We start from the raw sequence: 27,601 nt of genomic DNA, 5'->3' as shown, positions 1-27,601 counted from the left end.
CTGCATGCTCTGAGTTCGGCCGACTGTAAAGTTACACTTGGATCTTCGACTGTGTGGGGTCAGCGCCTCAACCTCCAAGCTGTTCAAGGGTTAACTGCATATACTTCTTTTTTAAAACCACTTGAGAGGAGGCTGTCCGTTTACCCCAAAGCTTCAGCGGACACGCCCCCGCAGCAGGGCACCTGCGTCCATGCCCACGGCAACCCAGCAGCCCGTCCTCCTCCAGCACCGGCTTCAGTCTGGAATCGAGGGCTGCATGTAGCTGTCCGCTCTCCCACCTCCTTTAATCTGAAACACTGATCTTTCTGAAGAATGCAGCGGCTCCCCTCAGGAGGCAGCCTTTGTGACATTTCCAATCTTTACCAAAATGGTTTTCCAGTCAGCACAGCAATCACTGGTCTAGCGGACGTTCTACTGTAAAGGAGAGCCCTCCCTTCTCCCCTGTTTATCTGTTACCCACAGGGACTCACAGATGCTTTTATTTCTCAAGGTTTGCAATCTGCAAAGTCATAAGGACTGTTTGAATTTGCAGATCATAGAACTGCACACAAAGTCCTCAAGAATCTATAAAAAAAGCTAACACTTGAGTCAAGAAATGAGTTCAGAAAATTCACAAGATACGAGGTCAACATACAAAACCAAGTGTATTTTATATGCGAGCCTTAAATAAGTGGAATTTAAAATGTAAAAAAAATTTCATTTGGTACTAACATATTTAAGAAAATTGTTTTGTGTTGCAGGGTATGTTTTGTATGTTGAAATAACCACAGACGCACAGAAGTTGCAAAGATGGCAGAGAGGTCTGGTGCACCCGTCATCCCGTTTCCCGTGGCTCCCCTTATGTCATTACAACACAGCCCAGTCAGGGACTGACACGGGTTCACGCGTGTGCGTGTGGTTCTGTGCACAGCTGTGGATTCCCGTGATGCCCCAACCACCTCGCCCTGCTCCCCACAATCCAGACAGAGATCTGATCCACCAACACAGAGGTGCCCCTCCCCTCCTCTGCCAGTCCTCATCGCTGGCAGACACTCAGATCTCAGGTCATCTCCACGGTTTACAGTCATTGGCTTGTTTTCCGTATAGTTTTGCCTTTTCTAGAATGTACTTTAAGTGGAATCAGGCAGCAAGTGACCTTTTGAAGTGTGGTTTTGTTTTGTTTTTTAAACTCAGCAAAATGCCTGGAGATCCAACCAGCTGCTGTGTGTATCGACAGTCTGTCTTCTTTACTCCTGAGCAGTGACGTCTGGTATGGATGAGCCATGGCTTATTTAACCACTCACGGATCTGGAGACATTTTGGTTGTTTCCACATTTTGGGAATTACAAATGAAGATGCTATCGACATTCACGCACAGATGTGTGGACACAGTTCTCATTTCTCTGGGATGAATGCCCAGGATCGGGCTCTCTGGGTTTACAGTAAGTATGTATTTAGTTTTTTTTTTTTTTTTAAAGAAACTCCCAAACTCTTTTCCAGCATGGCTGTATCACTGTACATTCCCATCAGTGATGTACAGGGGTCTAGTTTCTCCACACTCTCACTAGCCTTCGGTATTGATGCTGGTGTTCCTCTTCTAAGAGCTGTGTCAACAAGGTTTTATCAGTAATTTGTGTGTCCCTTACTCTGCGATGATCCAATGGGTCATGATGTTGAATGTCTCTTCATGTGCTTGTTTGCCATCTGAATTTCCTCTTAGATGAAATTTCTTTGTATATTTTGTCCATTTTCTACTTGGATTGTTTTATTCCTATTAATTGTAAGCATTCCTTAGCCACTCCAGATATGAGTCCTCTGTTAGATATGTGGTTGGTGAGTACCTTCTCTCATCTGTAGCTTGTCTTTCCATCCTTGTAAGAGGGCCTTTTGCAGAGCAAAAGTTTTGGATTTTGATAAAACCAAAATTGATTGTGGTGTCATATCTATGAATGCTTTAACCAACAGGATCTGTCTCGGGGGACATACAGATGGCAGGCAAGCACACGAAGAGACATTTCACATTAGGGCCGCTCGGCTAGAGGAGCACGCGGCCATGCTGTGAGAGGAGAGGGCCGTGCGGCCGGGAGCCGAGGGCAGTCCTGGGAGCTGGGTGCGGTCCCCGGCCAACTAGCAAAAAAAAGATCACGGTCCAGCGGCTGTGAGGAAATGCAGTCTGCCAGAGACGGGGGGAGAGGAGGCAGCGGCCCCCACTCCGGTGCTCTCGCCCGGAAAACCCCTGGACGGAGGAGCCTGGTCGGCTGCAGTCCATGGGGCTGCGGAGAGTCGGACACGACTTCACTTTCACTTTTCCTTTCATGCACTGGAGAAGGAAATGGCAACCACTCCAGTGTTCTTGCCTGGAGACTCCCAGGGACGGGGGAGCCCGGTGGGCTGCCGTCTGTGGGGTCGCACAGAGTTGGATATGACTGAAGCGACTTAGTAGCAGCAGCAGAGATGGGGGAGCTAGGAACAGCTGAGGAGCTCAGCGGAGGCTGCGGCCCCACCGACTCCTGAGCTCAGCCTGGTGAGACCTGAGTAGAGGCCCCGTGTGCTCGGGGCGGCGGTGCGCCCGGGCCCCGTGTGCTCCGGGCGGCGGGGGTCCCGGTGCACACTCGTGAGACAGTGCATGGGTGCTGTTGTCTGAAGCTGCAGCACTGTAGCCACTTGTCACCCAGCAGGTAAACCATTAATGATTCATTTCTTCGGGCAAAGCCCCGTAAGCCATCAGAGGGAAGGCCACATCCCCAGTGGGTATGCTTGCATTAGCAGGTACTGAATGCCTGCCGGTGAATGAAGATGTGCATTTTTTCAAAGCTGAAACCCAACATGAGCTTAAACATTATTTCCTTTAAAAACTCAGTGCATTCCTGACCTCTGTCTACTATCCAGGGCCTATAGAAAAGCCTGCTCCTCCCTCCCCCGCCATCAGGATGGCACTACTAAGAAATGATTTCTCCTTCTCCTTGCAATGGAGCTGCCTCATCAACATAAAATAGAAGCATTAAAAACCTAATAAATGTCTGAAAAATCTCTTGCTTAGGCATTAGTCCTTAGCTAATTCAAAACAAATGAGATGAATCAGAATCTGGTTTCCTCAGGCTTTTTATGGAAAGCCCTGTATTTTCACTAACTTATTCAAATAACCCAAAGGAAAAAAGCCTCCAAAACACAATAGCTCCCAAACTACTGATATTTACCATATTAGAAATTAAAGCTGAGAGAACTTAAAAATACAAAGACATGGGAACACCCACCCGGTGAGCCACCGTGAGGACTGTCACAGTGTCACCAGGCCTCTGGAGAACCCTGCCCCCCACCCTGGGAGAAGCAGGGTGAGAAAGGCGAGTCACGTCTCAGGATTACCATGAAGGAGGCTTTGACCTCGTGGAGCCCTTGGAGGGACCCCGGGCCACACTGAGAGCCGGGGCCCTAAAGCCCTGGTGCGGTGTACCAGCCACGGTGCTCTCAGGCACAGTCGCCAACGCCGCAGACAACCCCAGGTCGCGCACGCAAACCGCAGCATCGTGAAAGGAGAGAAACCCTGGGAGAATCGGCAGGAACGGACCACCGCCATGGGCCTCAGCACGGTGAGTCTCCAGACGAGACGGGGCGAGGAGACGAGTCGCTCACGTGGAGTGTGAACACAGGCGTCGCTGCACACCACACAGCCGTTGCCGCAGCGGGGAAGCAGCGGGGAACGAGGCTGGGAGGCAGCACGGGGGGAGGCCCGTGTTTCCTGAGGGGCCGTCCCTGCTCCTCCCTGCGGTCTGTGCTCTGCCCCGAGAACCCTTGAGAGATGACTAGGACGATAGTAAATGGTGAATCAGCCAGGATTTCCTAGTAAAAGAGACGTCACTTTTACCCACATCATCCAGGTTTACCTCTGAGTGGCACTGCCTTTTGTGACATCCCCAAACGCCAGGGAAGCCTGGTGTGCTGCGGTCCACGGGGCCGCAGAGTCGGACGCGACTGAGCGACTGGACTGGACTGAAACATCCCTGGTCAAGCCCAGCTCTGCTGGCACACAATGGGACTGAGCCTCGGAGTGCTTATCAGCACGCGTTCGCTGAAAAATCTAATCCTGTGGGGAATCAATCCTGTCGGTCTTTCCCAGACATGATGGGAAGCACAAGAGCTTCTCCACCCAGAAGTCCACACTGGTTTTCCTCACTTCTCTGCTCCAGAGACAGCCCTCTGCCGTGATGGCAAGTAGGTGACCACGCTCACAGACGCCACGTGAGAGCCTGGGAAGGGCCCTCCCAGCACATACGTCCCACGAGTCCCCCGGAATCATCTTTCAGAGCCCGACGCTGTCCCTTTAAGTCTTCCCAACCCCCCTCCTCCAAATCCATCTCCACTTCCTTCTACAGGCAGCTTATCCAGGGAGCTAAGTTTAGCTACCAAATGCTAATCTTTCCTCCAGGGACAGCCCATGTCTTTGCAGGAGGGGCGGCCCTGGCAGCCCAGCACTCGCTTTGGGAAGAATCAAAGGGGAGCAGCTGCCTGATCCTGGTAGGAAGTGGGGCTGGGAGGGAGGGGGCATCTTCTGGCCAAACTGCCCCTCACTCCGGCTTGTCCCACCATGTCCACGGTCTCAACAGGCTTAGCCCAGGCAGTCCTCATGGTTCACATCTCGTCTCGGGACAACTTCTCAGTTTCGACTCAAAGCTGTAAAATTCAGATGGAGTCACAGTGCGGCACAGACCTCACGACACCCAACTGGCTTCCCCCATCACCTGGATATCAACCGTGGGAATCCTTTCCGAGCTCTGCTTCGGGAAGGAAAGAAAGAGTACCTGCTCACGAGTTCACGTGAAGTTCAGGCCCCCAGGAGCAGTCCCCTGGCAGAGCCCAGCCCCCCGCCCCCGCAGTGCTGCAGGACGGCTGAGCTGGTGACAGGTGAGACTTCACAGGAGTGAGAGCAAAGGAGAGAACCCAGGGAGCTTTCCTGTCTGATGGTGTTCAGGCTGCAGAGAAAGGGGAGGCTTAAAGGGCTGCATGCCCCCCTCAGCTAATGGAAGTGACCGTGTGACTCCCCGGGATCATCTAACTCCTAAGGACAGACGATCCCCACTCTACAGCGTGTGTGCTTCCGAGACAAGCCTGTCGATCCGAAACCCAAATCAAACTTCACCTGATTTACAATCTGGATACTATTGGTTCTTCTTTCCTGTTTACATAAATTTGCTTAAAAAAAAAAAAAATCATGGATAGCTGCCAAAATGGACTTCTGGAAAACAAACCACCAGCAGGGTTGTGATAAAAATGCGGACAGACAGCAGCTAGGACTGCACGCACACTTTCTGGAGTGGTTGGTACCGACCAGCTCTTCACTTCGGTTCAGTTGCTCAGTCATGGCCGGACGACCACTTAAAATTCAGCTCCAACTGAGTCCACCTTGTCCCATCTGTCAGCCGACAAAGTGCCGGGAGGTGAGAGCAACAGGGGCCGTCCAGCTGCCAGCAGTGTGGCCACTCCCGGAGCCCGCGCCACTGACCGCCTCACCCTCCTGCGAGGAGCTGGGCCTGCCCTCACCCCACCACCCTAACGACAAAGGGAAAGCAGCAGAGAAACCCAGGAAATCCAGACCTGCTGAAAAATTGATTTGGGCACCACAGAGCTGTGCTCTAAACAGAGCATCCACTCCTGGGAGGAGCCCCAGGGCCTGCGTGGTGCTGGCTAACACGGCTCACGGGTGTTTGGCGTGTCGGCCGTCGCAGGCAGGTGGCTGGATCGGCACAAACCGCTCACCCAGCTGGACCTCAAGGCTGGTAAGAGGCCCTCGGTGCCTGTGCGTATCAGCACCTATGATCTGATGCAAAACAGCAGCATTACCCCATTCTCCAGGCGAAGAAACCGAAGCTCTGAGATTAACTTGCTCGAAATCAGAGCAGCCGCTCAGCCCCCAGGCCGGGCTCTGTCTCCTGCAGGAGGCTGTGCTGTAACTGACCAGCCTGCGGGGCTGAGCTCAAGTGCACTTGCCACGAATCAAGTTAACACAGGGACGGGAATCCCACTCCCAACACGAACACTGGGGAGATGGAGGCAGGGCAGAGGGGACGACGTCATGTGGATGCCCCTGGCCCCCGCGCTGGGGTCAGGGCGCCTGCAGCTGGACACTCGCATCCTCCCCCTCCTCGGTGGAACAAAAGGGGAAGAGAAGGGCTCAAAGCAGCCCTCTGTCTGCCAAAGCCTGACTCACCCGTGGGCTCGCCGCTTGGCACTGGGAAGCAGGAAAAGGCAGGCTCTGCGCAGGGAGCCGGGGCTGCGGCCGGCAGGGAGGCCGAGAGGCCAGAGGCAAGGAGCCCCGGACACTCCTGGGCCGCCCAGCTCCTCACAAGGGGCCATTGTGCCCCATCGGTGGCCGGCAGGTCTGGCCCTGGGACCCTGACTCTGCAGGTCGTCTGGACCGGAGCTCCTGGGGGCCGCCTCTCTGCCCTCAGCCGAGCCTCTAGCTTTCTGCTGAGCAGAAGCGAGCAGCATCTCGGGAGAGACGCCCCCCTCTGATCACACAGAGCGGCCCAAGTGCCAAAGGAGGTTCACAGGAGAGACGCGGCCTGCAACGCGGGACAGGATGGGACCGCGGGACGGGAACCGCGGGGGTGTGCCCTGCTCGGCGTGATGACGGGGGCCCGGTCCGCGTGCGCTCATCACCTACGTTTATGTGCTCTCTCTGGCAGAGAACATGCGGCGTCCAGCACAGAGAGCCCACGAGGGCTTCTCCCTTTGGCCGCGCCGACTGTCTGAGCAAACGCCTCGTCTGGGAAAGCTTCTCTGCTCTCCCTCGGCTGTGGAGTGGGGTGATGCTCTGCAGACGTGCGCTTTCTCTTCAACCCTACATGGACCTGTGACCTAAAGCTAGCTCGACACAGAGGACTGCTCCCAGACACCTGGAGACAGCTGCCACAAAAACATGTGTGTTTCCCAAAGAGAAGTGTCATAAAGAAGATTCTGGAAGTGGGCCCTGACTGCTCCTGTGATGTAGTTATTACTGGGTCATGTTGTGATACTTCAAAATTCAGCACTTTGACTAACTACTCTTAACCTAAAAAAAAACCAAAAACTGCATCAGTAAACCTCTGACGTTAAAAAGGTTATGTTACAAAACAAATCAGGCTGAATCAATGATCTTGTTTTATTCAGGTTCTGGTGAATGATTCAGAGGAGATGATTCAATACCAGATCAGCCTGTCAAAACCACCTATGAAGTGACGTGCAGTTTAAGACAGAGGCCGAGTCTTCAGACACTCCGCTGGGCACGGTGGAGACCCACCCTTGGCCCGCACCGGGCGGCGGTCACTGTTGGTTGCTTCCTGGTCGGCTCCCGCCTCTTTCCCCTGCGGTGGCAACTGGGATGTGAACCAGACATCCAGTTGGCTCTCTTCCCTCCAGAACCGGAGCCGGCCAGGGAGAGCTTTGACCCCGGGCCCCCGTGAGCCAAGTGCCACGTCCCAGAGGGTGCTGCCGTGGGGCGGCCACGAAGGTGTGGAAACCCCAGTCCCGGCCGCTCTCGGGGTTCCTCCTTAGAACAACATCGGGGATTTGCTCAGGAGCAGAGCCAAACGAAACGTAAGCCACCCGCAGCCTGGGCAAGCGGGGACCTCCTGGACAAAGGGGACATTTGAAAGGTGTCAATAAATTGCTTCTCAAAACAACATGTTTTCCAGCGTCTCAAACGGGGAATTTTGCTTGATATTTCCGAAAAAAAAAAAAAAAAAAAAAAAAAAAAAAATTTTTTTTTTTTTTTAAACTCAGTAAATAAGAGGGTGAATTGTAGGTTATTTCAAAATCTTGCTTCTTGGAACCTGGGGAAGACACATTTTATCACGTTCGGCACCAAGGGTGAGCAGACCTAGTGCCTTTTTAACAGGCAATATTTATCGAGAAGCCAAAGGAGAGATCTGTATGGCCTGCCCGCAACGCAGGGATGAAGAGGTGTTCCAGCCTCAGTGGGGCCACGGCGACCAGCAATGAGAGCAGGGGGACGCCTCCGCCACGGGGTCACTGCCGTGACGCGCAGCGCTGCTCAGTTTACTGGGAAAGACAGACTCACTCTGTCCTTCCACCAGAGGAATCATCGAGCTCACCATCATTAACAGAGCCTCCTAACGTCTTACGTAATGTTGGGTAAGAAGGAAAGATGGGAGAAAAAATTGAAATATCACTTTCTGTGAAAATCGCCCCAAGAGAGCCAAATTTCCTCCCTCTTGTAAGTAGCATATGTTTATTTTTCCTTGGTATATTTATATTTCCTTTAAGACTTCAATGCAGGGCACCCGGGTTTGATCCCTGGGTCAAGAAGGTACCCCTGGAGAAGGGAATGGCAACTCACTCCAGTATTCCTGCCTGGAGAAACCCCATGGACAGAGGAGCCTGGCAGGCCACAGTCCATGGGGTCGCAAAGAGTTGGACATGATAGAGCGACTAACACGAAGAATGAGGCATAAGAACGTTCACAGAAGCATTATTCTCAGAGCCAAAGAGAGGAAACAACTCAAATGCCCATCACACAAACTGGTGAACAGATCAAGGAAACGCTCACCTACATGCCGGAACACTGCTCAATGACAACACCCACGGAAACGCTGATACACGTACACTATGAAGGAATTCTCTTGCTTTTTCTCAGACTGTCTTCTAAACTGGGGGCCCCAGTCTACAACCATCCCTGGCACCCAGCACTGGGCTATAGGAGAGCTCCGGTCACTCCATGTGGAGTGACTTGATTCTTGGAACTATCAATGTCTCAGTTTCTGAAATCTGGTGAGTGTACAACGTCATTTCCTCTTCTCAGAAATGCCTTTTCAAGCCGGGGGCCCATTTTTCTATTGAATTGCCTATTTCTTACAGGTGTAGAGGTTCTATAAATATTCTGGACACGATTTTTTTTTTCTTGCAGGTTAGAGGTGGTGAAGATATTCTCTGGATGAACAAACTTCTTCACCAGATGATAGTCAAAGTCTTCATCTTTTCCTTTGGCATTCCCTACCCCCAAGATCATGAAGATTTTTCTATGTTACCTCCTAAAAGAGACACAGCTTTGCTTTTTGCATGTAGGTCTCTAACCCAGTTACAACTGGGTGTGTATACAAGGGTCACCATCCTTGTTCTCTGTGTGGTTCCACCAATTTACTTATCTTATTGGATTTGACAATTCAATAGAAAAATGGGCCCAAAGTTTGAAAAGGCATTTCTGAGAAGAGGAAATGATATTACATGCTCACCAGATTTCAGAAACTGAGATATTTGACAGTTGGAGGAATTCACAATATCTTATTCTATACCAGTACCTCCACTGTAATGGTTATTAAATTGTTTTAAAAAATAAAGCTTAGTATCTGTTTTGTTAGTGAAAGTCAAAAGTATTAGTTGCTCAGTCATGCCCGACTCTGTGACCTCATGGCTCCTCTGTTCATGGAATTCTCCAGGCAAGAATACTGAAGTGGGTTGTCATTCCCTTCATAAGGGGATATTTCTGACCCAGGGATCAGACCCGGGTCTCCCACAATGCAGGTGGATTCTTTACCATCTGAGCCCCTAGGGAAGCCCATTTTATTAGAGAAGGGGTTAACAAACCTTTTCTGTAAAGATTCAGGTGGTAAATGTCTTAGGTTATAGAGACTTTATACAGTCATCTTTACTGAATATTCTTCTTCTTTAGATGCAAAAGAAACAAAAGTTAAACTAGGGGTCCAAATAAAAATAAGACAAAAGAAAGTCAGCCTGCGGGCAGTAGCCTGCTGATCTCCATGAAGACCAAGTCCGTCCCACTTTACTCTTCTTCCAAAGTGGTCTGACATCACCCGTCCTCAGGAGAAAGCAAACCAAAACCACAACGAGAAAAACGAAACAAGGCTGCGGGACTCACGCTTCCAGATTTCAGAGCCCGCCACAAAGCTACAGCAGTCAAAACGGTGTGTTACTGGCATAGGACAGACACACAGGCCCATGGAGCAGAACCGAGGAGCCAGACACACACGACCAGCTGACATTCGTCAGGGGTGCCAAGGCCACTCTGTGGGGAAAGAACAGAGGTTCAGAGAGCGGTGTTGAACGACGAACGTCCACGTGCAGGAGGAGGCTGGCCTTGTGTCTCATTCCACATGCAGACACTCACCCGGAATGCACCGACGCCTCAGTGTGTCCAACAACCTAAACACAGGAAGCAAACACGGGGGTGAGCCCTCCGGATCTTGGATTTGGCAGCGAGTTCTTGGATTTGATGCCAAAAATATGACCGAAAAAAGGAAAAACTGGACAAGTTAGTCTCCGTTGTTTCTTAGGTTTCCGCCCTCCATCTGGGATCCCTTCCCTCTTGCTTGTTCAGTTCAGTTCAGTCACTCAGCTGTGCCCAACTCTTTGCGACCCCATGAATCGCAGCACGCCAGTCCTCCCTGTCCATCACCAACTCCCGGAGTTTACTCAAACTCATGTCCATCGCTTTGGTGATGCCATCCAACCATCTCATCCTCTGTCATCCCCTTCTCCTCCTGCCTTCAGTCTTTCCCAGCATCAGGGTCTTTTCCAATGAGTCGGCTCTTTGCATCAGGTGGCCAAAGCATTGGAGTTTCAGCTTCAGCATCAGTCCTTCCAATGAATATTCAAGACTGAATTCCTTTAGGATGAACTGGTTTGATCTCTGGGCAGTCCAAGGGACTCTCAAGAGTCTTCTCCAACACCACAGTTCTTGCTTGTAGTCTACAGTTCCTTTAGAGTGGATTTGCTGATGATAAACTTCATCTGAAAGGGTCCCTTTTCCACCCTCAATTTTACAGAATTCTGGATTAGGAGTTGTGTTTTCTCATAGGCACCACCTCAGAGCATTGTTTACTCTTTCTGGCTTCTGTTGTAACTTTGAGGAAGAAATTTGTCAGAATGTCACTCGTTGAAAGCTATCTCTACCTTTTTCTATAGTTACTTTTAAGATTTTTCTGCCTTTGGTTTTCTGCAGTTCTGTTATGATTTATCTACTTATGGGCTTTACTATTAATCTTGCTTGGGATTCACTGGAATTCTTGACCTTTTGATCAAGGAGGTACTTTGTCAGCCGTTACCTGTTTCAATGCGGTCTCTGCCCCAGCCTTCTTTCAGTACGTCCTGCTTAAATGGAGAGCAGACCTTCTCACTCCATCCTCCGTACCTCTCAACCTCTTTCGTGTTTTCCCTGTTTTTGTCTCTCTCTTCTACATTCTGATCTGTTTCTGGGCCCAAGCGGCAAATGGAAATCCTCTCTGGAAAAGATCCTCTAACCCTAAGCTTTTTCCAATATTTCTTCTACACTATTAATACTCTTTTATGGGGTACAAACTGCCAAGTTTTTATTTTTGCTTTCTGTATTTTTCAATGCTACAAGTTCTAGTTTGCTCTTTTTTAGTAAGATTCCAGTTTTTCCTGGATTTTATACACATATAAAGTTATATATGTAGAAAGAATAGCTGTTTATACACATGCTTTATACACACAACTTTACGGGGGTATGAAGTACAGCTGCTTCACAATCTGTGTGTGGCGAGTTTAAGGCCTGAAGATGGTGGGTCTGTTTCTGCTATCTGTCTTCTCTTCTGGTTCCAGGAATTGCGGGCTGTTTCCTTGCGACTCTGGCTGGCTCCATGATGCCTGCTGTCCTTAAAAACGTCATTTGTGGGGCATCTCCAAGGCTTAGGATTAGGCTGTCTTTTCCAGAGAGAGTTTCCACATGCTCCTTGGGCACAAGACCTGTCTGGAGGCCCTTGAACCTGCATCCAGAGCACCGGGGTTCCGGGTGGACACGGGGATCGTTTCGCCCCTTCCCTGCTCTGGCTCGGCAGCCCAGCCCAGCTCTCTCCTCTCCCCTCCTTCTGTGGGTTTACTTTGGCCTCCCCTCTGGGGTCCCAGCTTATGATGGAAGAGGCTCCTATAGGGTCCTCAGTGTTGGCAGTCTTACGTCTCTACCTCAGGGTGAGACCCTGAGAAGTCTGCCAAACGTCACAGCATGGGCTGGCCGTTTAGATCCCCAGCACTCTCGGGGAGAAACCGCTGCTCAGGGCGGCTTATCTCTCAAGGTTCAACTGTCTTAGGGTTTGGCCTGGTCATTCTTCACGGTCTTGTCAGCGCTTAGATGCTTTCATAAAGTTATTTTTAACATTTTATCTAGGATTTTAAATTATTTTCAGCAGAAGTCTCTAGATAACTAGTCCACTGTAATTAGAAGCCGGAAATCTTGCAATTACTGCTTTAGGATACATTCCCTGGGAGCTGAACTACTGCTGGAGGGTTCAGCGCTTTACGTTTCAACACACACACCAAGAAGCTGAGTCACTTTATACTCCCGTCCCCTGTGTGCGTGAGCGACAGGACCTACTTCCTGAGACCCCAATCAACCAGGACATTGTTAATCACCGCCGATCTGACCAAAGTTACCCTGTCCCTGCTTCTCTTTGCATTTCCGTGGTTAGTAGCAAGGCTGGTAATCCTATGTCTTCCTTCGCTTGGTCTTCTGTTGACAAACAAGAGCTTGCTCACACAGGCTGACGCTGTTTGATGCGCTCAACATATAAAAAACACCTTTGTTTTATGCTGAGGATTGTTTTTCTTCTAATTTGTCATTTGCCTTTTGCCTTACTTTATGCTGACTTTTCCCATACGAAAGTTAAAAATGTTTACTTAGTCAAAACCATTATTCTTTTCCTTTGGGGTTTCTGGCCTTGTTATCATGCAGCATCTTGCATTTTTAAATCTACTGTGGATCGCATTTCCATCCTGGGCTGTTACGTCACTGGCTTACAGACCCTCCAGAAATAAGGCTTATAGCAACATCTTTCACAAAGACCTATATTAAAAGAGGTTTTCTGAGGTCTGTAAGTATATAATATTCATTGTGATGAATGAGACGGAGGGGAAAGGCCAGCGTCACAAGCAGGAACACGAAGTTTCTCACCAGCACAGGATCCAAGAATAGCAAATACCCCTGCTTCCCGCTTCTGCGCCCTCAGCCCTGAGCCACCCCAGAGGGGAAATTAGGAGTGCCACCCTCCCTGGAGCTGGGACCAGGACCTGAACACACCACCGACGCGTCCTAACCTCGGCTGGGCCACTCATCAGCTTCAACCCCCAGGCCGTGACTGTTGCAGTATCTAATAGGATTTGGTGAGAGGATTTCTCAAGTCCTGCTGACTTTAACAGTAAGTTTTAGGAAGGCTGAGATTTCCCCATATAGATCGTGCTGGCAAAGCTAATTTAGCCTGAAAGGTGGAAAAACTCACAGGCACGTGAAAGTGGAAGCCACTCAGCTGTGTCCCACTCTTTGCGACTGCATGGACTATACAGTCCGTGGGACTCTCCAGCCAGAATACTGGAGTGGGTAGCCTATTCCTTCTCCAGTGGATCTTTCCAACCCAGGAATCGAACCAGGGTCTCTTGCATGGCAGGTGGATTCTTTAACAGCTGAGCTATCAGGGAAGCAACACACACATGCACAGTATCAAACCAAAACTAAGAAAGTAATCTCTGATAATTCCACCTTCTCAAGAAATTATTCACTAACTTCTGACATTTCTGACTGTGTAAGATAAAAAATGATGCATCGATTCATTTCTTCATGTCTATGCATATATACGTGTGCTAAGTCACTTCAGTTGTGTCCAACTCTGTGCGACCCCACGGACTGTAGCCCACCCGGCTCCTCTGTCCACAGGATTCTTCAGGCAAGAATACTGGAGTGGGTGGCCATGCCCTCCTCTAGGGGATCTTCCTGACCCAGGATGGAACCCACATTTCTTGTCTCCTGCATTAACAGGCAGGTTCTACCACTAGTGCTACCTGGGAAGCCCGTATATCTGTACATCTGAGTATAATTAGATTAAGAAGCTATGGCACCTCCACATCATGGACTGCGACTCAGAAATGAAAAGATGTCTACTGACCCGAGAGCAGCCTGGGCGTAGCTCAGCGGCATTAGGATGAGCGACCAGTGTCAGCCTCAAAAGGTCACATTCTGTACAATTCCATTTGTACGATACTCCCCAAATAACATTTTAGAGACAGAGGACAAATAGGTGGTTCCCAGGGATGAGGGACGGTGGGGAAGGAGGGTGACTCTGGGGGCAGCAGGAAGCTCATCTCCGTGGGGACGGGAAGATGCATCTTGACCGTGGTTGGTGGTTACGCCAGCCCTCTGTGTGACACACAGCATGACTGAGCCACGCACACTCGCTGTTCAGATATCAGACCGCAGTCACGTAAGAGGTAACCGGACCGTTAGGGGAATCTGGGTGAAGGAGGCGGGGACCTCTTCGTACTGTCATGTCCTGTGAATCTGTAATTACTTCAAAACAAACCAAAAAAAGTGTTAGAAAAAATGAGCATCTAGTGGGAGACTGGTACAAACCAAGAGAACGCTGCGTCCAACAGGAAAAAAGAAGCAAAGGATGGGCAGCAACTCACCAGTGAATGAACACACACGGCTAATAGACACTTGGCTTCCCTGGGGCTCAGACGGCAAAGAATCCGCCTGCAGGGCAGGAGACCTGGGTTTGATCCCTGGGTAGGGAAGGTCCCCTGGAGAAGGGGATGGCAGCCCACTCCAGCATGCTTGCCTGGGAAATCCCATGGATGGAGAAGCCTGGTGGGCTACAGTCCATGGGGTCGCGACTACACTGGACACGACTGAGTGACTGAGCACATGAAAAGAACCAGTAATCATGGGAACTCTCCCTTATCAGGCTGGTTAAAATTGAAGAATAGAACATATACACGAGGGTGTGGAAGAACATCTTCTCAGCATTGGAGAAGGCGCGGCTGGCCGGATGGGAAACCGGACCGGTGTGCTGACTTCGCTTTTCACCAGTCAGACACTAACCAACCAGTTCCCGGAGCCTGAGAACTCAGCCGGTCCCCTCGAGGCACACGACGGAGCGGACCCCCCCAGGGAGGGCTTGGGGCCCCCGAGGCGCTCTAACTCTGCCCTGCTCAGCTCCAGCAGGCCTGGCGCTCCTCAAGGGAAGGCCCAAGGAAGTGAAGGGTAACTGGTCTTCACAGAACGACTGGGTCACTCGGTCCAACACCCGTGTCCTGGCAGAGAGCTCGGACCTTGAGAAGGTGCCTGACGTGTCCTGACAGGTGGGGCTGCACATGCTTTGTGCTCGGAGGGCTGGTCCAGACCCGAGCAGCAGCCTGGGAGCCACTCACATAGGAAGACGCGCTCTCCACCGGAGTCCTGAATGTGAAGGAGAAAATACAGCGCCAGGCTCGTGAGGCTCACCATTACCGTCAGGCCTGACGGAGAGGGTGGACAGTGAGACTAGGTGACCTGCACATTCCTCTCCAGGTCTGAGGTGCTCACCCCTCGTCACCCCCAACACCCGTCACTGAGATCCCCACAAAACCCTCAGTTGGGCCTCCCTGTCCGTAGCATCCACACAGGGACCCGACTAAAATGGAATCAAGCTGTCTCACTCCTCTGCCCCAAGTCCTTCCAGTGGCCCCCTGCAAGGCCTCTGTAAGCCCCTCTGCCCTGCAGACCCGCCCCCCGCCCCATCTGTGCACCCTGGGACACACGGCGGCTCCCACCCCAGGGCCTTTGCACTTGCTCCTCTCCTGGGCTAGAACATGCTCCCCTCACCCCAGGGCGTGCTTTCCTGTCTCCTTCAGAGGGGTCTCAAACGCCCCTTGGGGTGCTCCGTCAGCTCGGACCATGAGCCGAGGCACAGAGGCTTAAACAATGTGGCTGTGGGCCCTGGCCGCGCAGTGTACGTTGCGTCCTCTGTGGTTGGCGCTGACCGTCTGGGTTCTCGACGCTGATGGCTTGTTGGAAGGAGAGGCCCGGGCGGACTGCCTGGTCATTCAGACGGCCAGTCTCAGACCTTGTTTCCATGGCGACATCCAACCAGGATGAGCAGGACTTGCAGCCTGGCTGTGGCCACACGCTCAGCTCGGCCAGCACGACGGAAGGGAAAAGGAAAGGTGGGGAGGACCGAGAGCCCCCATGGAAATGCCCCGTGACCGCTGCTTCTCCCTCGAGGCCCCTCCACATTCCCCACCCAGTTCCCTGCTCTATTTTCTCCTAATACACGCAACAGGTAAGCTCGTGCATGGGTGCACACACATGCACATCGCCTATCACGGACGTATTTACTGCCTGCCTCCCCTTGTCAGAAAGTCAGCCCCACACGCTCTGGGATCTTCCTGCTTGTTCGCTGTGCTTTCCCAGGGTTTATGGGGGCCTGACGCGTGGTGGCAGCCCCAAAAACATGTGCTGAATGAGTGAGCTCCATGAAACTAAAACAGACGCACAAGACTGGAGGCACAGCTGCGAGGCAGGGCCCGCGTGTAATGCCGCGAGGACAGCCCCCCGCCTCGGCCTTCCCTGCGGCCCACGCTGCGCACCAGCCCCCCGCCGCCGGCGTCCCAGAGGGAGAAGGTCCCCAAGGGGCTCGGCCGCCTCCCCAGGGGGTGGCCTCTGAGGGGGAGACGGGGCAGACGGAGCCTGCGTCGTGTCCTGCGAGGAGCGGCTGGGCTCCCCTTCCGCCCCCTCCGCCCGCTCCTGCCTGGCGGCCACGTCTCAGGACAGGAGCCACACGGCAGGTCAGGGCAAGGGTCTGGACAGACACCCGCCCTGCCAGCCCTTCCTTCAGGTGACGGATAAAGGGAGAGTCCCTGCTGCTCCAGCTTCAGGGGAACAGTGCAGACACCCAGGAGTCTCGGGCCTGCCACGGACGGCAGGGCCCACCACCGTTCCGAAGTGGGAAAGATTCTCTGAGATGTTCCACACGGTACCACGGGCGACTCCAGGGAAAAGGCACGGCCCCCCACGGCACTTTCTGGGGGTTCTCTTGTCTTTCTCTGATGTAAACCTTAGATTGCAGCATTAAGAAAAACATCGAGCAGGCAGGGTATCTTGACAGCGGAGAAAAGAGGAAGAGGCAGAGGGGGGCCCGGGGGACGGCTGAGTCTGGCAGAGAGACACCTGGACTCCACCCCTTCAGAGGAGCCGGGAAACAGCCCCGAAGAGCCTGCGCGCATCGCTTGCCACTCAAACAAGCTGCGACTTCGGGACTTCTTTCTTTCTCTTTTGTCTTTATTGAATTGATTACAACATTGTTTCTGTTCTGTTTTGGTTTGGTTTTTTTGGCCGGAGGCATGTGGGATCTCAGCTCCCAGACCAGGATCAAACCCACACCCCCCACCCATCACTGGAAGGCTAAGTCTTAACCACTGGACCACCAGTTCCCAGGACTTATTCCCAATCAACCAGCTACCATGACACTGTTCCTCAAGTGGTTGAAAGTAACCGCCGAACCGTGATAGAGTGGATTTCTTTCCTAGAAGGATAAGGTACTGGGTGCAGAAAACGCTCCAAACTGCCCATTCAGTATACGTCACTTTGCTTCATGTGGCCTCAGAGTTACAGAAAGTTAGCGTGGCTACAAATCAAATCACCTCATCTTCCATTTACTCTCATCCTCCAGTGCCTCAAAAGCCTGCTTCCTAAGAAAGCTCAGGGAAAGAATTCTGAAACCCAATTAAAATCACACCAGCAAAAGCATATTGAGTGCGGCACTTTAACAGCATCATCTTTTAGGATTTCAAACAGCTCAGATGGAATTCCATCACCTCCACTAGCTTTGCTTTTAGTGATGCTTCCTAAGGCCCACTTGACTTCAGACTCCAGGATGTCTGGCTCTAGGTGAGTGATCACACCATCATGGTTATCTGGGTCACTAAGATCTTTTTTGTATAATTCTTCTGTGTATTTTTGCCACCTCTTCTTAGTATCTTCTTCTTCTGTTAGGTCCCTACCATTTCTGTCCTTTATTGTGCCCATCTTTGCACAAAATGTTCCCTTGATCTAATTTTCTTGAAGAGATCTCTAGTCTTTCCCATTCTATTGTTTTCCTCTATTTCTTTGCTTTTATCACTGAGGAAGGCTTTCTTATCTCCTCTTGTTATTCTTGGGAACTCTGCATTCAGATGGGTATATGTTTCCTTTCCTCCTCTGTCTTCAGATTCTCTTCTTTTCTCAGCTATTTGTAAGGCCTCCTCACAAAGACAACCATTTACCTTTCTGTATTTCTTCTTCTTGAGGATGATCTTGATCACTGCCTCCTGTAAAATGTCATGAACCTCCGTCCATAGTTCTTCAGGCACTTCTATCAGTGTGCCTGTATTAATCCTTTGAATCTATTTGCCACTTCCACCGTATAATTGTAAGGGATTTGATTCAGGTCATACCTGAATGGTCTAGTGGTTTTCCCCACTTTCTTCAGTTTAAGTCTGAATTTGGCAATAAGAAGTTCATGATTTGAGCCACAGTCAGCTCTCAGTCTTATTTTTGCTGACTGTATAGAGCTTCTCTATCTTTGACTGCAAAGAAAATAATCAATCTGATTTCGGTATTGACCATCTGGTGATGTCCATGTGTAGAGGCGTGATCCGTTGGATCAAAGAAAAAGAGAGTTCCAGAAAAACATCTACTTCTGCTCCATTGACTACACCAAAGCCTTTCAATGTGTGGATCACAACAAACTGGAAAATTCTTAAAGAGATGGGAATACTAGACCACCTTACCTGCCTCCTGAGAATCTATATGCAGGTCAGGAAGCAACAGTTAGAACCGGACATGGAACAACAGACTGGTTCCAAATCGGGAAAGGAGTACATCAAGGCTGTATATTGTTACCCTGCTTATTTAACTTACATGCAGAGGACATCATGCAAAATGCTAGGCTGGATGAAGCACAAGCTAGAATCAAGATTGCTGGGAAAAATATCGATAACCTCAGATATGCAGATGACACCACCCTTATGGCAGAAAGCAAAGAGGAACTGAGGAGCCTCTTGATGAAAGTGAAAGAAGAGAGTGAAAAAGCTGGCTTACAACTCAACATTCAGAAAACTAAGATCATGGCATCTGGTCCCATCACCTCATGGGAAATAGATGGGGAAACAATGGAAACAGTAAGACTTTATTTTCTTGGTCTCCAAAATCACTGCAGACGGTGATTGCAGCCATGAAATTAAAAAACGCTTGGATCCTTGGAAGAAAAGCTAAGACCAACATAGAGAGCATATTAAAAAGCAGAGACATTATTTTGCCAAGAAAGGTCCATCTAGTCAAAGCTATGGTTTTTCCAGTAGTCATGTACAGATGTGAGAGTTGGACCATAAAGAAAGCTGAGCGCCGAAGAATTGATGCTTTTGAACTGTGGTGCTGGAGAAGACTCTTGGGTCCCTTGAACTGCAAGGAGATCCAGCCAGTCCATCCTAAAGGAAATCAGTCCTGGGTGTTCACTGCAAGGACTGATGCTGAAGCTGAAACTCCAATACTTGGGCCACCTGATGCAAAGAATCGATTCATTTGAAAAGACCCTGATGCTGGGAAAGGTTGAAGGTGGGAGAAGAAGGGGACGACAGAGGATGAGATGGTTGGATGGCATCACTGACTCGATGGACAGGAGTTTGAGCGAGCTCCGGGAGTTGGTGATGGACAGGGAGGCCTGGCGGGCTGCGGTCCACGGGGTTGCAGAGTTGCACATGACTGAGTGACTGAACTAAGCAAACGCACAGGCATCTTTCCAAGGGAACAGCAACCGTGGGGTCAAGCCCTTCTGCAAAGTGACTGGTTTTTCTAAAAAGATGTAACCACCACACAGCCCAAGCTGATGTCTGTTTCAGGGATGCAAAGGAGAATTCTGGGCACTACTTTAATCCCAGAGCCTCACTGAATAAGTGCTCTAAGCCGGAGAACTCCAAATTGTGTTTCTCTGGCCCTTACAGAGTATATCCATAGGGTGAGGAGTGGGCGAGGACCATGGGGGCCCTGTGCGCTGAAGCGGTGACCCTGGGGTAATCGAAGCCCCAGATGTCACAAAACCTGAGCACAACACATGTGGACTTTATGTCAGAAGTGAGACAGGTGATTCGATTCTTCTTATACTCAGCATGTTACTCACTCAGCCACAGAGTAATTTCCCTCCTAAAACCTCATACCCGTCTGCTTCTAAGGCAGCAGCGTCCACACACACAACGGAGATGCACCCCCTACTCTCCTCTCTACAATTCAGCCCCAGAGGGGGCCTTTTCTAGCAAGCCATCACTCACTGACAAGGTTACAAAGACTCAATTCTAAACAGGACAGGAAAAAAAAAGTCGGTAATTAGCAGAATCACTTGACTTTCAGAAATTAAGAAACAGACTTCCCTCCCCTGAACTGAATCTCCAATTCCATCTTCCAAAGCTGAAGAGATGAAGACATTTTCAAGGAAGCACCATGCCCTGCCACTGTGAAACAGGAAATGGAAGAAGGAAAAAAAATGATTCATAACACAGTGAACTTTTTTTTTTTTAAAAACATCCAAGAGTGTGAAGAAAAAGGCATCAGAGAGAAGAGCCCATGGTCTCCATGCGTGCTGGACATTCGGCCGTGTAAAGCCCCCCAGACATCTGGACGAGTAAACGTCGGGGTCAGAGTCGGTCAAGAGGATTTTGGTGAGGACTCCAGCAGAGGTACCAAACTGCCCCGCATCTGCCCAGTCCTCTAAGAAAAGAAGCACCGAACCCATCGGAACAGCAAGTCGCTATATGCAGCTCGCGGGCTGTGATCTCAGGAGCACAGCTGATAAAAGCAAAAACTGGTTCCGTTCATTGGGGCAGTTTTGCCTACTGATTTTCCCAGCTCACACGCACCTTTAGAGGGCAGATGATGATGAAGAGGGCGACTAACTGGACAATGAGCAAAGAGTTATGCAAAAACCCAGTGGTGCTAACACGGGGGCCAGGAATCAGAACCCTCCTGCCTCGGTTCACGTTCGCCGTCTCCTAGCGACTTCTTCTACAGGAGCCCCCACGGCCTGGGCCTCCCGTCTGCTCCCCTTCGGCCCGTCCGACGCCCGGCACTGCCGACTTCTGGAGACACGCCTGCTTGCCACACCTCAGTGGCTCCTCGGGGACAGGGAGCAGAGCTGCTGGTGTGGCCACAGCGAGTGCCCAGGCCACCCTCACCCCCGCCCCCACTGTGCCACCTGCGGATGGCTCGCCGCCCCCGTCCCCCGGCAGAGCGCACGGGCTGGACGTCACCCGGGCCGCAGGCACCCCACTGCAGCCTTGTGCGGGGGAAGCCGGGCCAGAACTGACCCAGCGCCGAGGGTGGGGCAGACCCGAGAAGCAGTGCCAGCCACACGCAGAGCGCCCTCCACCCCCTGAACTTCGTTCTGAGCCAGCTGAGTTCCTTTACTGGTACGGCAGCTGGAGGCGGGACCGGTGGCCTGCACACGGAGCCCCCAAGTGGGGCAGCCTCTGCCGCGGCAGCGGCGCCTCTCTGGCCCCCCTCCGCCCGCCCGCGCAGGCCCACACTCTTGTAGAGACCCCTCCCCCCACCTAACAGGGCCCAGTTCATCCCCCTCATCCTGAGACAGTCTGCCCCCAAACACCTCCCCGCGCCATCCGGCCGGGTGGAACCACTTACTTTCTCCCTTTATGCACAGTGTAGCTAGATGCTCCTCAGTCACACTTCTCAGCATATTTTATGGCGATTACTTGCTTGGGTATCAGTCTTACCAGCTTTTTGAGGAAGCCAAACTTGACCTCAGCCAAGTGCCCAGCTCACAGGAGAGGCTCAGGGAAAGAGAGCCCACCAGAGTGCCCAGCGAGGAGGACGGACAGGAGCCTGACAAGCCACCCCACCACACCCACACCCTGGATGGAGCACTTGTTAAACGCTGCTTGTAGATACTCAGCTCTGCAGTTCATATTTCCTTCTGGGGTAAATTCTCAATTGCTAATGGCAATTTCCACCCACGCTCTGAAGAGACTATTCTGTCCCAGACCATTTCAGTTTGTGGGTTTCTGTGACGGGGAGCCTCAGGGCTTCCCAGGGGGCACAGTGGTCAAGAACCTACCTGCCAATGCAGGAGACGCAAGAGACACAGGTTTGACCTCTGGGTTGGGAAGATCCCCTGGAGAAGGAAGAGGCAACCCACTCCAGTATTCTTGCCTGGAGAATTCACGGACAGAGGAGCCTGGCGGGCTACAGTCCACAGGGTCACAAAGAGTTGGACACGACGAGCACACTCACATGGTGGGGGACCTAAACCCCACACTTAGAGTTTGTGCATTCTCCAGCTGTTTCTGATAGTCACTCCCTTTAGAATATTAACAATTCTTTTCTACAGCAGCTGTATCTCCTAGTTCATCTGTTTCACTTTAATCTTTAAACTTGAGAATGAATGTGAAAATCAAAGTTATACAAATGCCATCCCTCAGATCACCGATGGATGTTAAAATCCGTGGGTGAAAGCCTGAAGAGAGACAGGATATTTGCAAAGTTGCAAAGCGCCTTCCCCCAATATTTATTAGTAACAGAGGACAGCGGTGATCTCACAGTGGAGACACGTGGCAAACAGCCCGCTGACCGAGCAATCAAGGCCCCCGCCACCAGGATCCGGACACATCGCTAGCTCATACCTCCGACAGGATGCTCAGAGGACACCGCGTGACTTCAGTGGTTTTCTTGCCAAAAAGGAAGAGGTTTTCTTGCTCATCCTAATGATGAGAAAACACCAGACAGACCCAAAGACGGATGTTCTACAAAATGACTGACCAGTGCTCTCTCACAGTGTCGAGGCCATGAAGACCCAGGAGAGACCGAGAGGCTGTCCCTGATGCAGACCCAGGAGACGCGAGGGCTAAGTACAGCTGGGCTCTGGGGCCCGATCCTGGCTCGTGAGGAGGACATTTGAGGAAAAGCAGTTGAATCTGAGTGAGGTCTCCAGTTTAATTCAGAGCAGTGTGCCACTATCAACTTCCCAGCTGTGCCGAGACGCAGACGACTGTGTAAGATGAGAGGGTTGGGGGGGTGGTCAGATGAAAAGCACACGGACGCTGAACTGAAAGGATTATCCGGCATACTGTGCAGAACACCTCAAACACAGGAGGAAGATGCACAGAACTCACTAGCAAAAACTAGCACGAGACATTAATGGGCATTTCCCGGGAAAGGAAGCACACAGAGCCGATAGTTCAGGGAGGTGTCAGCTAAGCCCGAGACACTATGGGAAAACAGTGTGCCTCATCTCCCCCGGCTAAGGGGGTTCTGACGCGCCTCTGAAGTCGGACAGCACCTAAAGCAGAGCGACGGGGGCTTCTGCTGCCGACACAGGCACAGCCGGTGCAGCTGCTCCGGACGACGACTGGGCACACTGTCCGTCCGTCTGCAGGCACAGACGCCCTCCCACCGGCCAGTTCCCCTCCTCGGTGCACGTCCTGGAGACCCCTGGACATGGGCACCTGGGGACGCACGGGAGAGGTCGAGGGGCATTCGTTTCTAACAGCAAAACACCTCAAAGTACACCCACGAGGGAACGGGTACATCCGGTACACCCATGCGGTGGAAGAGAAGACGGCCGTGAACGAACAAGGACCACAGCCACGCACGCCGCCTAAATACATGTCTCAACACTGCAGGAGTCAGAAAAATACACATAGCAAGAAACCGCTTATGTGAAGAGTGAAAATGGGGAAAACTCAAGACTCTGTACATATTATGGCAACACCATAGGGACAGGCAAGGGACCGGTGATGTGAAACTCGGGATCCCGGTTCTCAGGGGGCAGAGGGGTGTGGAGGGCAGTGAGACTTCCAGACACCCCAGGGAGGGGGCATTCCCATCAGCTGGTGTTCCAGTTAGAGGAGAAATCTCAGACCCATCTCTGTAGGCAGTTAACGTTGAAGGAAACTTAGGAAAAAAACGGGAATGCAGACAGGCTAAACACCCCACACTTTCTGTTTACAGACTCACATCCTAGATGAAGCTAAGTGACGAAGAAGACTAGGCTTTCTGAAACTTCAGCTTTAAGATGAGAGGGAAGAACCCAGGGGGACAGCCTGAAGGGTTCACGTGGGCTTCCCAGGCACAGATCTGGGCCATTCACGGTCCGCCGGGCAGGACCCATACGGCACAGCTGGGATGTTCTCTTAAGGAGGCGTTGATTTCCTACGGAGAACGATACTTAGAAAATTTGAGCTCCTTGAATTACGCCAACACTTAATATTTTAAAAATCCTTCATATTCCTTGAACAGAAACATTTATCTAGCCTGAATGAATTAATACTGTTCCTTCTCGAACCATTTACGTGGCTTAATTAGCACTGGGTATTTCTGATCTTCAGTATCAGGATTTAGAGCAATTTACGGTTCGTTTGTGCTTTCAGGGTTTGTAAAGGGGAATCCCACGAGGTCTAAGCCCGTGCGGCCCAGGAGAGGGCTCACTCACCAGCTGGAACTCGCTCCTGCGGCTGAACGCCTCCCTGATGCCGGAATCCCCCCAGAGCGCGCTCAGGGCGGGCACGTAGAGCTGGAAGGTGGCGGGGTCCACGGGCAGCCCTGCCTTGTTCTCGAAAGCCATGAGGAACATGCCGTGCTTCTCATTCTCAGAGTACTGCCAGGGGATACCGAGCTTGTCTCGTGCATCGACCAGAACCCGCGCGCCCTGGGAAAGAAAAGAAAGATTTTCAGAGCACTGCCGAGGAATACCGAGCTTGTCTCGTGCATCGACCAGAGCCCTCGAGCCCTGGGAATGGAAAGAAATAAGATTTTCAGAGCACTGCCGAGGAATACTGAGCTTGTCTCGTGCATCGACCAGAGCCCTCGAGCCCTGGGAATGGAAAGAAATAACACAGAGGGTTCACGGTGCTGCGAAGGCTGAGCTGAGGCGGAGAACGCGGCGTGGGCACAGACGGTTGTAGCACAGGAGGCTCAAGAGCTGTCAGGCCTGCAGCCAGCGTTTGTCCCTGCGCTCCCGCGACGCAACTCTCAAGCTGGAGGCTTACACAGACCACATCGCAGGTCACTCATTTGAAAAGGCCCCGGGAGGGAGTCGACAGGTCGGGGGAGCAGCGGCCACAAACACGTCAGGTGACGTGTGAAAACAGCACGAGCCGCGGCGCCGGAAGAGCCCTGTTTGAGGACAGCTCCAGCTGCAGCCCCGCTGCCCTGTCACCACTGGGCCCTGGCAGCTCCTCCACCCAGAGGACGCCCTGCCCGGCCCGCCCGGCCCGCCCGGCCGGAGGAGTAAACACACAGGGGTCAGAGCCGGGAGACTGAATGGGGAGCGGGCGGGAGCGGGTCACGCTTCAGACGTGCCTGGGAGGACGGGGAACCGGTCTCATTGTTGTGCTGATTTCCTCCTGGTTAAAAATAAAGTCGGGATTTCCCGCTTTTTCCTCACCTCACTGACAGAGTCCAGGAGGTGCAGAAACGGCCTGAACTAAAACAGGATGAGGGAGGGCGGCCAAACTGGAAGTACTGCTGTGGTGAGAACGCCTCCTGGGCGGGAAGCAGGCCCGTCCATCACCCTCGGCTCGGCATGATCTACGGGAGCTTCTGGGCTCTGCTGGGGGACCCGCTGAACACTCCCTGCAGCAGCAGCACTGGTGAGCCTGGGGGCGGCAGCACGGTCACCCTCACCCCCACCCCGCCATCGGGAAAGGCCTTGGCTGGCTCAGAGTGGTCTGGGGGACCCGGGACCCAGCACAGAGGACAGCAGGACATCACTGCCCAGCTGGCACTTACTTCTCTGAGAAAAGAACAGCTTTACTGGAGCACAGGTCACATAACATACAATCCCCCACTGACTGTGCAGAGCTCAGCGGCTTTCAGCTGGCAGTTATCCTTAAAACCTCGGGCAAAGGAGACAACGAGTTCTGCCTTCTGCAGATCTCTGCTGGAGCATCTGCTGTGAGCCACAGAGGCGAAAGGTAACCAAAGGTGAGGTGAGAGGTGAAGGGGAACGGTGACCCAGAGCGCAGCTGCAGCCTCCCCTCCAGACCCGGTGCCCAGCACTGCTGGGCTAGAAACGCACCTGCGGGCTCCTGCCTCGGGGCCCACACCCAGTCTCTCTGACCCACAAACGCGTTTAATGCTTACTGGGGGCAGAGCATGAGGTACACACTGCAGGAAAACAAAATGCTGACGAAGCAGTGCCTGAGCTCCTGAAACTCAGAAGCTGGCCCGGGAGACACAGACATGTGGATTTAAACAATTAACACCCATTAATAAGAAAACTAGGGCTTCTCTCGTGGTTCAGATGGTAAAGAATCTGCCTGCAATGCAGGAGACCCAGGTTTGATCCTTGGGTTGGGGGTGGGGGTGGAGAGATCCCCTGAAGGAGGGAATGGCAATCCACTCCTGTATTATTTCCTGGAGAATCCTGTGGACAGAGGAACCTGGCGGGCTACAGTCCATGGGGTTGCAGAGAGTTGGACATGACTGAGCAATTATCAATAATACAAACTGTCAGAAAACTAGGAATAGAGAATCCTTTAACTTGATAAGGAACACTGACAAAAACCTCTGCAGCGAACACCAAAAATCAATGGTAGAAGACTGAGTGCTTCAGGTAAGAGCAGGAACAAGACCAGACCATCCCCTTTCATCACTGCTGTTCAACATGGCTCCACGGTGAGGTGAAGGAAAGAAACGCAAGGTGCATGATTAGACAGAAAAAAATCAAACTAAGCCTATTTGCAGATGAGACAGTGGTCTATGTACAAAATCCCAAGGAATCTATCAAAGAAAACCTCCTAGAATTCAAGTGAATTCAGCAAGGTTGCTAGATATGAAAACTGACAAAAGTAAAATGTCTTTCTATATACTAGAAATTTACATGTGGAAACTGAAATCTAAAATTGTAAAATCTTTAGACGTGCCATGCGGCATGCAGGACCTCAGTTCCGTGACCAGGGGTCAAACCTGCACCCCCTGCAGTGGAAGCATGGAGTCTTAGCTCCTGGACTGTCCCAAAAGCTGAAATTTAAAATGCAATACTTACTATTAACAACCACAAGCACAGAAAGTAAACACTTAGGTATAAATCTAATAAAACATGCATAGGACTTGTATGCTGAAAACTATAAAATGTTGATGAAAGAAATCAAAGATCTAATAAATGATGGGGCATACCATGTTCATGGATTGGAAGTGTCAACATAATAATGACATGCTCTCTAAACCAATATACAGGTTGAACAATTTCTATAAAATCCCAGCAAGATCTTTTATGGATATAGATAGAACTATTATAAAATTTATATGGAAAGTACTAGATTAACTAAAACAATTTTCAAACAGAAAAATTAAGTGGGAGAAATCTAATTTCCAGACTTATTATTACATAGCTACCATAAGCAAGACTGTGTGGTACTGGTGATGGACTAGGCACAGAGATCAACGGGACATAACAGAAAACCCAGACATAAGTACTATGGTCAACTGCTTTTTTTCTGGAAGATCCAAAAGCAATTAAGTAGAGGAAGAATAGCCTTTTTAATAAATGATATTGAAGCAACTGGACATCCATAGGCAAAGAAAAAACAAAATCAAAACAAAACCTTGATCTAAACCTCACACCTTATACAGAACTGACTCAAAACATAAAAGTACAGCATAGTAGAAAATCTTCAGGGTCCACAACTTGGTGAACAGTCCTTAGACATGACACAAAATGCGTGGTTCATAAAAGAAAAATGGCTTTTCCCTGGTGGCTCGGATGGTAAACAATCTGCCCGCAGTGCAGGAGACCTCGGTTTGACCCCTGGGTTGGGAAGATCCCTTGAAGGAGGGCATGGCAACCCACTCCAGTGTTCCTGCCTG

The 27,601-nt window shown here is 51.2% G+C and overlaps 1 protein-coding gene across 2 annotated transcripts in view; it reads right to left on the bottom strand.

Annotated features, from left to right (window-relative positions):
* The window catches only part of GNA12 (G protein subunit alpha 12), a 69,790-nt gene that overhangs the window by 6,933 nt on the left and 35,256 nt on the right, over nucleotides 1-27,601 (bottom strand). For both annotated transcript variants that reach the window (XM_061153773.1, XM_061153774.1), the window contains exon 2: nucleotides 24,225-24,440. In XM_061153773.1, the coding sequence (XP_061009756.1) occupies nucleotides 24,225-24,440 (216 nt within the window). The remainder of the gene's footprint in view (nucleotides 1-24,224; nucleotides 24,441-27,601) is intronic.

Source organism: Dama dama, chromosome 10, assembly GCF_033118175.1.
Source record: "Dama dama isolate Ldn47 chromosome 10, ASM3311817v1, whole genome shotgun sequence".
NCBI lineage: Eukaryota > Metazoa > Chordata > Mammalia > Artiodactyla > Cervidae > Dama > Dama dama.
The sequence above is the reverse complement of the archived record's forward strand: the minus strand, read 5'-3'. Positions and strand labels throughout refer to the sequence as shown.